The following is a 13,414-nucleotide window of genomic DNA, read 5'->3' on the forward strand; positions in this document are numbered from 1 at the left end:
CTCATGTCTTCAGGTACGGTGAGCCTCTTTGAGGTTTCGGTGCTTCTCTATGTTCAGGTTACGCGAGTTGCTTGGTGGCTTGTGGATAGCCTGTGATGTGTCCACTGCTCAGTGGATGTTTCGCAGTTTGAAGGTGGGGTTGGTGCTCTAAACTGGTATATATGTTATAGCAACAGCTTAGGTCTTTTTTTTTTTTTATTCAGATTTGATTCCCATTACTGGGAAGTGTGTTTTTATCAAATCTACTTCAGCTGCTCTTTACTTGCTTTGCAAGTATTTTTGTTTACAAGTCATCCTGGTATGACTCTTTCGTGTGCTTGTGTGCATATATTTTGGCTTCTGAATATCTTGATATTCGGAGTTTCTTGCGACTTGAGTACTTCATCTTCAGTTATTTAGGTGTGTTTGCACTGTAATAGGAGGTTTTCTTCTCTGTTTTGCGGATCTCGTTCCTAATCTTGTAGTTTCCGTACTCTTTGATGTATGGACATTGCCTCCCCTTGTTTCTCAGGACTGGTTTTTGGTCTCTGTGATCTTGACTTGATTCTGGAGTTTTTCCTTGTTTTATTTGGAACTTGTTGTACCCTATTTAGGGTCTTCCGGGTATCCTTGTCTGGGTTCTCGGTGTTCTCTTCCTTTTGGGGAGTATACGGTAGTTGATCCTCTCTCTCTCTCATAAGGGGTGTGTTGTGGGGGATCGACTGCTGGGCAATGATGTCTCGCGGAGGCGTGTTGGCTTAGTATAGTCTAGTTTCTGTGGTCTCTAGCAAGACTTGTGACTTTCTGTGGGTCAGTGTCCTTGTCAAAGGTTTTTTGCTGGGTAGGGGTTTCAGGCCTGGTGCCCTCAGAATGGGCCGACTTTTGTACCCTCCCGTTTTAGCATTCAGTGTCCTCTATAGCTTGGGTATTGTTTTCCCAAAAGTAATGAATGCCGCTGTGGACATTTATAAAGAAAAAAACATATAAATTATTCTTACCTGATAATTTTCTTTTCTTCAGATGGAAAGAGTCCACAGCTCCCCACCCGTATTTTTTTTGTGAGGCATCTGTTTTTTTGTTCTTCTGGAACCTTTTCATCTTGATATTTCTTCTACTGTTCCTTGTTACTCGGGAGAATGACTGGGGGATGAGGGAAGTGGGAGGGATATTTAATCTTTTGGCTGGGGTGTCTGCCTCCTCCTGGTGGCCAGGTTCTGAATACCCAAAAGTAATGAATGCAGATGTGGACTCTTTTTTTCATCTGAAGAAAATGAAATTATCAGGTAAGCATAATTTGTTATTTAATTATTGAAGTACTTTTGTTTAAAATATATTACATTTTTGAGTAAACTGTCCCTTTTAAAGGGAAATTAAACCTATTTTTTTTTTTATTTAATTATTCAGATAGAGCAATTTTTCAGTTTACTTTGGTTATATAATTTTGCTTTGCTGTCTTGATGTCCTTTATTGGAAAGCATATCTAGGTAGGCTCAGGTGCAGCAATGCACTACTGGGAGCTAGCTGCTAATTTGTTGCTTCACATATATGCCTATTGTCACTGGCTCACCCAATGTGTTCAGCTGGTTCAGGGTAGTGCATTTCTGCTTTTTCAGCAAAGTATGCCTAGAGCAAATTTGATAATAGAAGTGGAAAGTTGTTTAAAATTGTATCTTCTATCTGAGTCATGAAAAAAAAATGTCCCTTGCATAGATATGCAAGTTTGATAGTGATAAAATGATATGCTCTTTCAAATGAGCGCATGCACTTTTTTTTCCCTATAATGGCTATTCAGTAAAAATACTATACATTAACATCTTCAGGACCGGGTATTAAAGATAAAAAGACAAGAGAATTTTTAGCATTTTTGGTACCACAGTCCTCTATAACATACAGTATCTCACAAAAGTGAATACACCCCTCACATTTTTGTAAATATTTTATTATATCTTTTCATGTGACAACACTGAAGAAATGACACTTTGCTACAATGTAAAGTAGCGAGTGTACAGCCTGTATAACAGTGTAAATTTGCTATCGCCTCAAAATAACTCCACACACAGCCATTAAAGTCTAAACTGTTGGTAACAAAAGTGAGTACACCCCAAGTGGAAATGTCCAAAGTGTCAATATTTTGTGTGGCCACCTTATTTTTCAGCACTGCCTTAACCCTCTTGGGCATGGAGTTTACCAGAGTTTCACAGGTTGCCACTGGAGTCCTCTTCTACTCCTCCATGACAACATCACAGAGCTGGTGGATGTTAGAGACCTTGCGCTCCCCCACCTTCCGTTTGAGGATGCCCCACAGATGTTCAATAGGGTTTAGGTCTGGAGACATGCTTGGCCAGTCCATCACCTTTACCCTCAGCTTCTTTAGCAAGGCAGTGGTCGTCTTGGAGGTGTGTTTGGGGTCGTTATTTGGAATACTGCCCTGCTGCCCAGTCTCCTATGGGAGGGGATCATACTCTGCTTCAGTATGTCACAGTACATGTTGGCATTCATGGTTCCTTCAATGAACCGTAGCTCCCCAGTGCCGGCAGTACTCATGCAGGCCCAGACCATGACACTCCCACCACCATGCTTGACTGTAGGCAAGACACACTTGTCTTTGTACTCCTCACCTGGTTGCCGCCACACAAGCTTGACACCATCTGAACCAAATAAGTTTATATTGGTCTCATTGGACCACAGGACATGGTTCCAGTAATCTATGTCCTTAATCTTTTCTTCAGCAAACTGTTTGCGGGTGATGTTGTGCATCATCTTTAGAAGAGGCTTCCTTCTGGGACGACAGCCATGCAGACCAGTTTGATGCACTGTGAGGCAGCACTGACAGGCTGACCCCCACCCCTTCAACCTCTGCAGCAATGCTGGCAGCACTCATACGTCTATTTCCCAAAGACAATCTCTGGATATGACGCTGAGCACGTGCACTCAACTTCTTTTGTTGACCATGGCGAGGCCTGTTCTGAGTGGAACATATCCTGTGAAACCGCTGTATGGTCTTGCCCACCGTGCTACAGCTCAGTTTCAGAGTTTTGGCAATCTTCTTATAGCCTAGGCCATCTTTATGTAGAGCAACAATTCTTTTTTTCAGATCCTCAGAGAGTTCCATGTTGAATTTCCAGTTACCAGTATGAGAGCAACAACACCAAATTTAACACACCTGCTCCCCATGCACACCTGAGACCTTATAACACCAACGAGTCACATGACACCGGGGAGGGAAAGTGGCCAATTGAGCCCAATTTGGACATTTCCACTTAGGGGTGTACCCACTTTTGTTGCCAACAGTTTAAACATTAATGGCTGTGTGTTGAGTTATTTTGAGGGGACAGCAAATTTACACTGTTATACAGGCTGTACACTCACTATTTTACATTTTTTTTATTATACTTTATTTATGAAGCGTCAACATATTCTGCAGCGCTGTCCATGTATACAATTCATTTAAATAAAACAATGATATAAAACTTGTAAGAGACAGGACAAAATTTACAAACACATACAGGAGGAACTGAGGGCCCTATTCCCGTGGGAACTTACAATCTTGAAGGGTAGGAGGTTGAGAAACAGGAGGTGAGGACTGCAAGATTGAGAAAGATGTTAATGCAGAGTTAGATGAGGGAAATGTTAGGTAAGTGAAATTAATTTATTATTGAGCTGCGTGGTAGGCTTCCCTGAACAGAAAACTCTTCAGGGAGCATTTAAAGGAAGAATGATTAGGGCAAAGCCTGACCGCACGAGGGAGAGTGTTCAAGATGGTAGGTGCTGCATGACAGAAGTCCTGCAGTCTAGCATGAGAAGAGGTGATGGTCGTGAATGCAAGGAGCAGGTCATTGTTGGATCTTAGTGGGCGGGCTGGAGTATACTTGTTTATTAGAGAGGATAGGTAGAGGGGGGCAGCGTTGGTGAGAGCTTTGTATGTAAGGGTGAGAATTTTAAATGTAATTCTGCTGTAAATGGGGAGCCAATGAAGGGACTCGCAGAGAGCTGCAGCAGATACATAGCGACGGTAAAGATGGATCAGTTTGGCAGAGGCATTTAGGATGGATTGAAGGAAGGCCAGTAAGTAGGTTATTGCAGATGTCAAGTTGGGAAATAACAAGGGAGTGGATTATTTGCTTTGTGGTGTTAGTGCTCAGAAATGGGCGAATCTTGGAAATATTGCGTAGATGGTTGCGGCAGGATGTAGAAAGTGATTGGATATGGGGGAAGAAGGATAGATTTGAGTCAAGTGTAACTCTGAGGCAGCGGACTTGGGGCGATGGGGAACCGGTGATGACATCAACAGGGATTGAGAAGTCAGTGTAGAGCTTGAGGGGGGGATACGAAGAAGTTCAGTCTTGGACATGTTAATCTTTAGGTGGTGAGAGGCCAACCAGGAATAAATACCAGATAAGCAGTCGCTGACATGAAAAAGGACAGAGGGATAGAGAGCAGGGGTGGAGAGGTCGATCTGGGTGTCATCAGCATGAAGGTGATATTTGAAGCCATAACTGTTGATAAGTTTACCCTGCGACCCAGAACAGATCCTTGAGGTACTCCAACAGACAGAGACATTGGAGAGGAGTCGCAGTAGGCAAATGGCACAGAAAAAGACCTGCAATAAATATAGGAGTGAATCCAGGAAAGAGCGTTGTCACAGAGGCCAAAAGAGCTAAGGGTCTGTAGGAGGAGGTAGTGGTCAATTGTGTTGAAATAAGATGTCAATTGAGAGGTCAAGTAAGATGAGTATAGAGTAGTGGCCAATATTTTTAGCAGAGAGAAGATCGTTGGTAACCTTGGTAAGGGCAGTCTCAGTTGAGTGTTTGGGGCGGAATCCAGATTGCAGGGGGTCAAGCAAAGAGTTGGTGGACAAGAAGTGGGTGAGGCGATTGTAAACTAGTTTTTCAAGGAGTTTTGATGTTAGTGGAAGCAGTGATATGGGGCAGTAGCTTTTAGGAGAATTAGGGTAGAGGGAGGGTTTTTTGAGTATGGGAGTGACTTTTGCGTGTTTGAAAGAAAATGGAAATGAAACAGTAGAGAGAGAGATAGGTTGAAGACGTGAGTAAGAGCAGAAGTGAGGGTGGAAGACAGGGAGGGTATTAGATGGGAAGGGATAGGGTAGAGCGGGCAGGTAGTGAGGCGTGAGGAAGATAATAATGAAGAAACTTCATTCTCAGTGGCTGGTTGGAAGATGCAGAGGGAGTATCTGGGTCTTTTGTTAGAATATTGCACGTTGGTATTGGGATGTTGCTTCAGATAGTACGTGTTTTGTTTAAAAAGTAGTCTGCCAGGGCACTAAAGACAGACGGGGGTGGAGAAGTCGTTTAGGGTTTGAGGAAAGAGTACATTGTAGCAAAGTGTCATTTCTTTAGTGTTGTTAAATGAAAAGATATAATAAAATATTTACAAAATGTGAGGGGTGTACTCACGTTTGTGAGATAGTGTATGGGATACATTTCCCGCCACTAGGAGGAGGTCAAGAACTCATACAAGAGCGTCAAAATCCTCCCATCTCTCTCTTAGTTTTGTTCTTGGCCTCATACGATCGGGGGAAGCACAGGTACCCTTCTTTGGCAAGTGCTATCACATGCAAAGATTGTATAGTAACTTTTGTTTGCTTCATAATCCTCAGACCATTAGTCCAATCACTAAGTGGTGCCCACACTACCTTTTTTATTTGTTTTTTCCCATCAGTTCTAATGACCCTGCTTTGCCTTTCCTACCTTTCTTTTCTATTCTTTACTCTACTTTACATAAAACTAAGCGATGGGAAGGTTTTAAAGCTCTTGTATGGGTTTTTGACTAGTAGCAGGAAATATATCCCATATGTTATTGAGGAATGTGGACCATCATCATTCTGAAAGAAAATAATTTATTAGGTAAGTATAAATTTTGTTTTTGCATGGTATTTAATACAAGTATTGAACTTTATAAAGACCTGTGAGTGCCCAAATTCTTTGGAACTATATATGTGTGTGTGTGTAAAGATAGCTATATATTTTTCCGTGTATAAGTGAGTAACGTTTATTTGTATTTTGCTTACTGCGAGGTAGACGTATCACTAATTTTGTGCCTCTTCATTGCAACAAGAAGGGGAGGAGCCTACACCGATTTACTCCCACCCTGTGTAACACATTAAAACCCCTTTGTAAAATAATTCTAGAGCCTTGCCCCTATTATGTATTGGGTAGAAATTTGAACTGGGATTAAATCTAGGAAAGTTTGTAGTAGTGTGTTCAACTTCACTAGCAGATTTTGCTTCTAGATCTTCCAATGTTGCAATATTACAGGCCTCTTGAAATCTGAGTAGATATGTCTCTGGGATCTTTCTAAGTTGTGAGGAGTTTGTATAATTTGTTTGATCCATGTGATCAGGTAATGTATTAAAATGTTTATTCAGGCTTTTTTCCCTAACAAAACAATTGACATCTATAATGGTTTGACAGAAACCCAAACCATACTCCAGAACTCTCTTTTCAGAGTGTAAGAAGAAAGATTTATCACACTACCTTGTCCTAGCGGCTTCCTGTTATTTGATCCCTGAGTGTATATCTGTGGCGAGAAACCTGTGTCGTTTGCATCCTGCCCCCTCCTGTGTGTTTTTGAATTGCACAAAAAACATGAGTGGCCTGGGTGCTACTCTGTTCCACAGGATTTATAGTATTATTAGTATGTTGAACCTGTGTCATATTAGCACTCTATGATGTTTAATTATGTGATGCTGGTTGTTAGACTTTAGGTCTGGCCCCCAAACTGGCCACACTCCTACCTTGGGGCATAGTCTTTGGTACTATAGACACATTCACCTTCTGTGGTGAAAGCACAGGATCAATGTCACTAGGGACAAAATCAAAATTAGGTCCTGAGCCCTCATCACAGGACGTGGACGCTGCCTGTGAGGACAAGTCCTCCTCATTAGTAGTTTCTGGATAATAAAAAGTAACCCTTTTTTTTTTTTTTTTTTTTTTAACTTATTCCTTCTCCTCCTAAAATGAGGAATAATTTGTGATTCTCCTAATGTCTGTGCATTCTGATTTTTATTATTAGCACCTATCGATTGTGGGAAAAATTTCTTTTGAACCTCCTATTTTTTTGCCAAATAAAAACCTAACCATCATTGTAATCTTTTTGATCACGCAAAAATGTAGTATGTTTTGTTTGAATTAGCTCCTTCTTGGAGGATTCCACTATTTCCTCCAATAAATTATCAAATCTCCCATATTCCTCACTATCCTTAAAATGATTTTATGTCAAGACAGGAGGCTTCATATTTTGCATAATTCTTTACTGACACCAAAAACAACAGCAAAGAAACTGAAAGAAAGAAAAAATAATCACACATCAACAGTTTATAACCAATCAGGATACAGCATCACAATAAAGAGTCCAGAACAATCTAAATCCTTCCTCTTTTCTTTGCTGCACCAAGAACAGCAGGTCACGTATTATTGCTCTACCTTTTGTTAAAATAAATTTAGTGTGTTTATTAACTAATTTTTAGCTCAAATGTCTAACTGATTAACTAGTGAAATAATTGTATCGTTATTACCTATTTCTATTTCGTTTAGTCTTTTATTTAAGTATTTTTTTCTATAAATTTATTTCGTTAAATTTAATGTGCTAAAACATTCTTTTTGTAGAAGTATTAGTTTCTATTATATTTAAATAACTTTTATTTTCCCCTACGGATCAGCCACTTCAGTGTGGCTGCTCCGTTTCTTTATTTGGACAAGCTGATTTCTGTCACAAGCTGATTTCTGTCAGGCTCTCGGTATGCCTGACAGGTTCTGAATTGCTTGCGCTATCTTCGGAGCAGCCGCCTTGCTGAGCGGGCTGCTCCGTTTTTTACCTCACTTAGTCCGGTCCTTCCCCGGGCGCGTGTTTCCTCCTCACTCCTATTTGGGCCGGTACCGCTGCAAGGTCACGCGGACACACACCTGACCGGGGTTTTTTCAAACTGATCTGGTCGGGTGTGTGAGCCGCGGCCTGTGTCGGCTCCGGCTCGAGTGGCGGTTGGATTTTTAAAAAACCTTTATATAATATTCTTTATCATGAATAAGTAATAAAGTTGGTATTCTTAATTTTGTATTTAAATACTTTATCACTGATATTTATTTTATATGTATAGTCAGTTAAACAGAGCTGCTTGGCCATTTTTTCCCGCCATTTTTACTTTTCTTAAGGTTTAAAATGTTATCCCTTTTATTGCAGCTCCTATAGCTTACTGGGTATCCTTTCTGCCTCTGATACTATAGGTTGTGGGTTCGAATCTAACCTCCTCCTATTAAGGCAAACTTTAGGGAGATATTTATTTCTGTAGAAAATGTTACTCAATTTATATATTTTAAAAAAAAAAAAACAACACTGTAAGCAGATAGTTTTGAGGTTCAGGGTTCAAACCCTGCCTATTCTGCGTAATTTAAATTTTATTTTTTCCTTTTAATAAAAATGATTTTTATGTCAATATTTTTACTTTTATTATAGATCAATAACTCAGCGCACCGCATTAAAGAAATGGAGTCTGCCGACCCTGTTATTGACCCCGCCCCTTCTTCCTCTCAATCCAAAGAGGAACTTTTAGCCTATATTAATTCGGCCATAGCTTCGGCACTAAAACATAATATTTCTCCTTCTGAAAAAGTTTTAGAACAACCTATGCCCCTTCATGTTGAGGAACCCTCCTCCTCCTCTGAATCAGATTCTCCTATATTGCGCAAACGTCATTGGAAGACTCATTCTCGCTCTGCTGCACATAAGGGCAAAGCTCAGAGACAGAAAGCCCCTCCCCCGGGTGTTTCACATAGGGGTGCCAGAACCTCCTCCACAGAGGTTAAACGGGGTAGACGAACCCTTTCCCCCTTGGGTACTCGAAGGGGGATTCAGAGCTCGGACTCTGAAAACTTTGACATGGAAGACTATATGGAGTCTTTTCCTGGGCTAGATTGGGATGAGGAACCTCAGTCTGACCTTGAGCTGGATCCATTTCCGGCTCCTCGTTCTTCCCAGAGGAATAATATTGAACTGGAGGACGACATGGTTGACCCGGCTGGGAACCTCATTTTTAGTCCCAAACACATTAAACATCCCAGGTCATCTGACTGGGCATTAGCGCCTCATCTTTCTCGCTTTTTGCAGAGATCGCTCAGAAAGCCTCTCGATCGTGAAGATCGTAATAAACTACGTGCTGAATGTCGTAGACCTTTCTATAACTCCTGAATTTGATGCTAAACTCGCTACCTTTCTAACTAGAAAGGGTAGGGACCCAAGAAAGGGCTTAGACAAGGCTCTGAGGGGTTCAGGATAAACTTCTGGTCACTTCGGGTCCTCTGGCCCAGATTTTACATCTTTCGGATGAAGCCCTTCTTTCTGGCTCTCCTTTAGATCCTTTCGCCATTCGAGAATGGGCCTTTCGAGCCTTTTGCTTCCATGGTAACGCCAACGTTGCCATTTCTACTGAACGCAGAAGGTCGGCTTTATTGCGAATCAACCCCAGATTGGCCGTTCTCGCTACCGAGGAGGCAGGCTCTTCTGCCAAGGGTCTTCTCTTTGGAGAACCCATCTTAGATATTATGAGGCATTACGTTTCCACCTTTACCTCTATCGACAAGATTCAAGCTTCCCTTAGGAAGGTTTTCAACCCTTCCAATCGGGTTTTTGGCAGGGCCGGCAGATTCAGGGGTCGTCTGCCCGGCCGTCAACAGTTCATGGTCCAGCAACGCCAAGCAGTCGCTTACCAGCAGTACCCCGCCTACCCTCAGAGAGCTCTCTTCCCACCAAGATCTCGAGCCGCCAGGACCAGACCAGCCCTTCCTAGGCCCACATTACCTCCAGGCCCTCCCAATGCCCAGAGTGAGTACTCCTCCTTTACACCTGACTTCTTTCCCGCTTCACATCAATTGTCTAGAGCTCTTGGCAGGCTCTTTTGCCATTCGCTCGTTCTCCAAACAGTTTACAAACTGTTGCATCCTCCTTCGGATGGACAACATATCTGCGGTCCAATACATCAACCGCTTAGGAGGTACGAAATCCAAGATGCTATCAGATCTTACCTCAGAATTGTTCAGGTTCTGTGCCTCCCGCAACATTTCCCTCCGGGCGCAATACATCCCTGGAGTTTCCAATATTGTTGCGGACTGGTTTTCTCGTTTCTGGAGAGACTCCAGCGATTGGCGACTTCTTCACCCTGTGTTTTTACGAATTCAGAATATCCTTGGTCCCTTTTCTGTGGACCTTTTTTGCCTCCAGGATCAATCATCAGTTGCCTCGTTATTTCAGCTGGCTTCCAGATCCGGGGAGCAAGGCTTCGGATGCTTTTTTACAGGAATGGCCTCTATTCGGAGCTTATGCTTTTCCCCCGTTCTCTCTCATCACGAGAACCCTTAGGACGGCCAGGAGGCTCAAATGCTCCCTGACTATAGTGACCCCCTTCTGGCCAATGCAACCCTGGTTTCCTCTCCTTCTGGAAATGACAGTCTTCCCCCCTCTCCTTCTTCCAAATCAGTGCAATATTCTCTTAGATCCACTAGGGGAACCGCATCCCCTGGTTCTCCAGAATCGCCTTCCCCTGCTAGCTTGGCAGATTTCAGGGGATCCTGGTCCGCCGAAGGCCTTTCAAGAGTCGCTCAGCTTCTCCTTCGAGAATCTTGGGCCCCTGGCACCAGGAAATGTTACGCTTCAGCCTGGGCATCATGGGCTTGTTGGTGCTCTCGCAGGCAGGTTGATCCCTTTTCAGCCCCTGTAGTCCTTATTGTAAACTTTCTTTCTTTCTTTCAGAGCTTTTTTCGCAAGGCAAGGCTTATCGTTCCATTAATGTCGTCCGCTCGGCAATCTCAGCGGGCCACTTTCCAGTAGATGGCAATCCAGTGGGTAGACACCCCTTGGTTTGCAGAATCTTAAAAGCTATTCGGTTGAAGGTTCCTCCCTCTTCTCGATACTCTCACCTTTGGGATGTCTCCATCATGCTATCCTTTCTTAGGAATTGGCCTCCAAATGTAGACCTCTCTCTTAAGCAATTTTCAGCCAAATTGGCGATGTTGCTTTGTCTGGTCTCCTTCCGTAGGATTTCGGATATTCGGGTGCTGGACGTTGAGGGCATTTCCTTTTCCCCTGAAGGCGTTTCTTTCTTCGTCTCTAGACGCACTAAGTCTATGTCATCTTCCATCTTTTACCCTTATTTCCCGGACGATCCTCAACTCTGTGTGGCTCTCTGCTTGAAATCTTATCTTTCTAGGACGATGTCCTCCCGTCCTTCTCCCGGGGGTCAATTACTAATTTCTTTTGTTCCACCCTTTCGCCCTGTCTCTTCTCCCACTTTAGCCAGATGGGTCCGCTGGCTCATGTCCTCCGCAGGCATTGACCTTTCGTTTTGGAGCTCATTCTGTTCGGGGTGCGGCGGCATCCAGAGCTCTTTTATCGGGCAGTAATCTTCAAGATATCCTCAAAGCTGCGGATTGGTCTTCTTCTACTACCTTTTCTCGTTTCTATTTTAAACCCATTCTTCATGCTTCTGAGTCATTACTTTTATTTCGTTGAAATTGCAAAATATGAAGCCTCCTGTCTTGACATAAAATTCAGATTATTATAACCTTGGTGACTAAATAATCTTGATTTTATTAAAGACAGGAGGCGAATATTTTCCCTCCCTTTTCCTCTCCCAATACCAAAAAAAAAAAAAAAAGTTTTCTGATAAGAATAGTGGACTGTTATGTTTATTCTTTATATTTTATTCCTTGAATCTGTGTCTAAGAGAGCAACTATTATTGTCACTTTATTTTTCTTTTACAGTTTAATTCGATGGATGGGATTTTCCTGATTTCTCTCAAGGCTTGACTAGGATCTCCAAAGTTCTGGATTCCTTCTTCCCGGGATGTTATTGATGTTCGTTCTCCTATAATCCTCTAGTTATCCACCAAAGAAAAGAGGAAGGATTTAGATTGTTCTGGACTCTTTATTGTGATGCTGTATCCTGATTGGTTATACACTGTTGCTGTGTGATTATTTTTTCTTTCTTTCAGTTTCTTTGCTGTTGTTTTTGGTGTCAGTAAAGAATTATGCAAAATATTCGCCTCCTGTCTTTAATAAAATCAAGATTATTTAGTCACCAAGGTAATAATAATCTGAATTATGGTCAACTTGTTGTTTAGCAATATTGTTTCTAACTATAACCAACTGTTCAGATTTATATTTGATTAACATAGCCATAAGTCTTAAAGAACATTCTGAAAGAATGTCATTCCATTCATGAACAAATTCTTCACCCTTAAACCCCAAGGTATCATTTGCAGTCCACAATATTTGTTAAGAATCCAAGTGTCCCGTTTCAGTCGTATTTTTTTCCGTCTAAGTATTTCTAAAGAGTGAAATAAATCACCCAATTTTTTATCCTGTGATATTGTGGAAAAAAATCCTCTAATTCAAGTCCATCCAATTCATGATCATCCAAACTCAATAAGGAATATATATATATAATCATAGGGTTGTGCCTATCAGAGTGTGCAGTGGGGGAATGTCAGGTCGCGGCCCACCAGCAGGGCTGTCAGGGCCTGGTACTGGGCCATGGCCCGACTGTTGAGAAACGAAAGCACATAGTTCCCATTATTTCAGGACCATTGTTACTAAAATGTGAGTACTGGTAAAGTTACAGAAGATTTATATTGTTTGCTATTAATGGATTTCCTTTTGCAATAATATTGTAATGCACTCTTGTCTTTCCTTAGTATCCAACTCCTCTTGAGAAACATGTTTCAGCCATCAAAACAGTGGAAGAGAGAGCAGGTGAGAAGTATATCTCTATATCTGATGTGTTGCAACAAAATGCTTAATTTCTCTTGTTAAGTGTATCCAGTCCACGGATCATCCATTACTTGTGGGATATTCTCCTTCCCAACAGGAAGTTGCAAGAGGATCACCCACAGCAGAGCTGCTATATAGCCCCTCCCCTCACTGCCATATCCAGTCATTCTTTTGCAACTCTCAACTAAGATGGAGGTCGTAAGAGGACTGTGGTGTTTTATACTTAGTTTATTTCTTCAATCAAAAGTTTGTTATTTTTAAATGGTACCGGAGTGTATTGTTTATCTCAGGCAGTATTTAGAAGAAGAATCTGCCTGCGTTTTCTATGATCTTAGCAGAAGTAACTAAGATCCTTTGCTGTTCTCACATATTCTGAGGAGTGAGGTAACTTCAGAGGGGGAATAGCGTGCAGGTTTTCCTGTAATAAGGTATGTGCAGTTAAAAAATATTTTTCTAGGGATGGAATTTGCTAGAAAATGCTGCTGATACCGAAGTAATGTAAGTAAAGCCTTAAATGCAGTGATAGTGACTGGTATCAGGCTTATTAATAGAGATACTGTAATATCTCACACTGCTTCTCTTAGGGAGTGAGAATGTAAAGGATAAGTATTGGAGCTCAACTGCAGAATGCTTGACTGTAACTTGTAAGTTATGGTAA

General features: G+C 41.8%; 1 protein-coding gene across 1 annotated transcript in view; it reads left to right on the forward strand.

The window, feature by feature from the left end:
- The window catches only part of PRELID2 (PRELI domain containing 2), a 309,867-nt gene that overhangs the window by 58,583 nt on the left and 237,870 nt on the right, over nucleotides 1–13,414 (forward strand). Inside the window, exon 2 of the mRNA XM_053717152.1 lies at nucleotides 12,681–12,738. Coding sequence (XP_053573127.1) covers nucleotides 12,681–12,738 — 58 coding nt within the window. The remainder of the gene's footprint in view (nucleotides 1–12,680; nucleotides 12,739–13,414) is intronic.

Source organism: Bombina bombina, chromosome 6 (assembly GCF_027579735.1).
Source record: "Bombina bombina isolate aBomBom1 chromosome 6, aBomBom1.pri, whole genome shotgun sequence".
In the NCBI taxonomy this organism is placed as follows: Eukaryota; Metazoa; Chordata; class Amphibia; order Anura; family Bombinatoridae; genus Bombina; species Bombina bombina.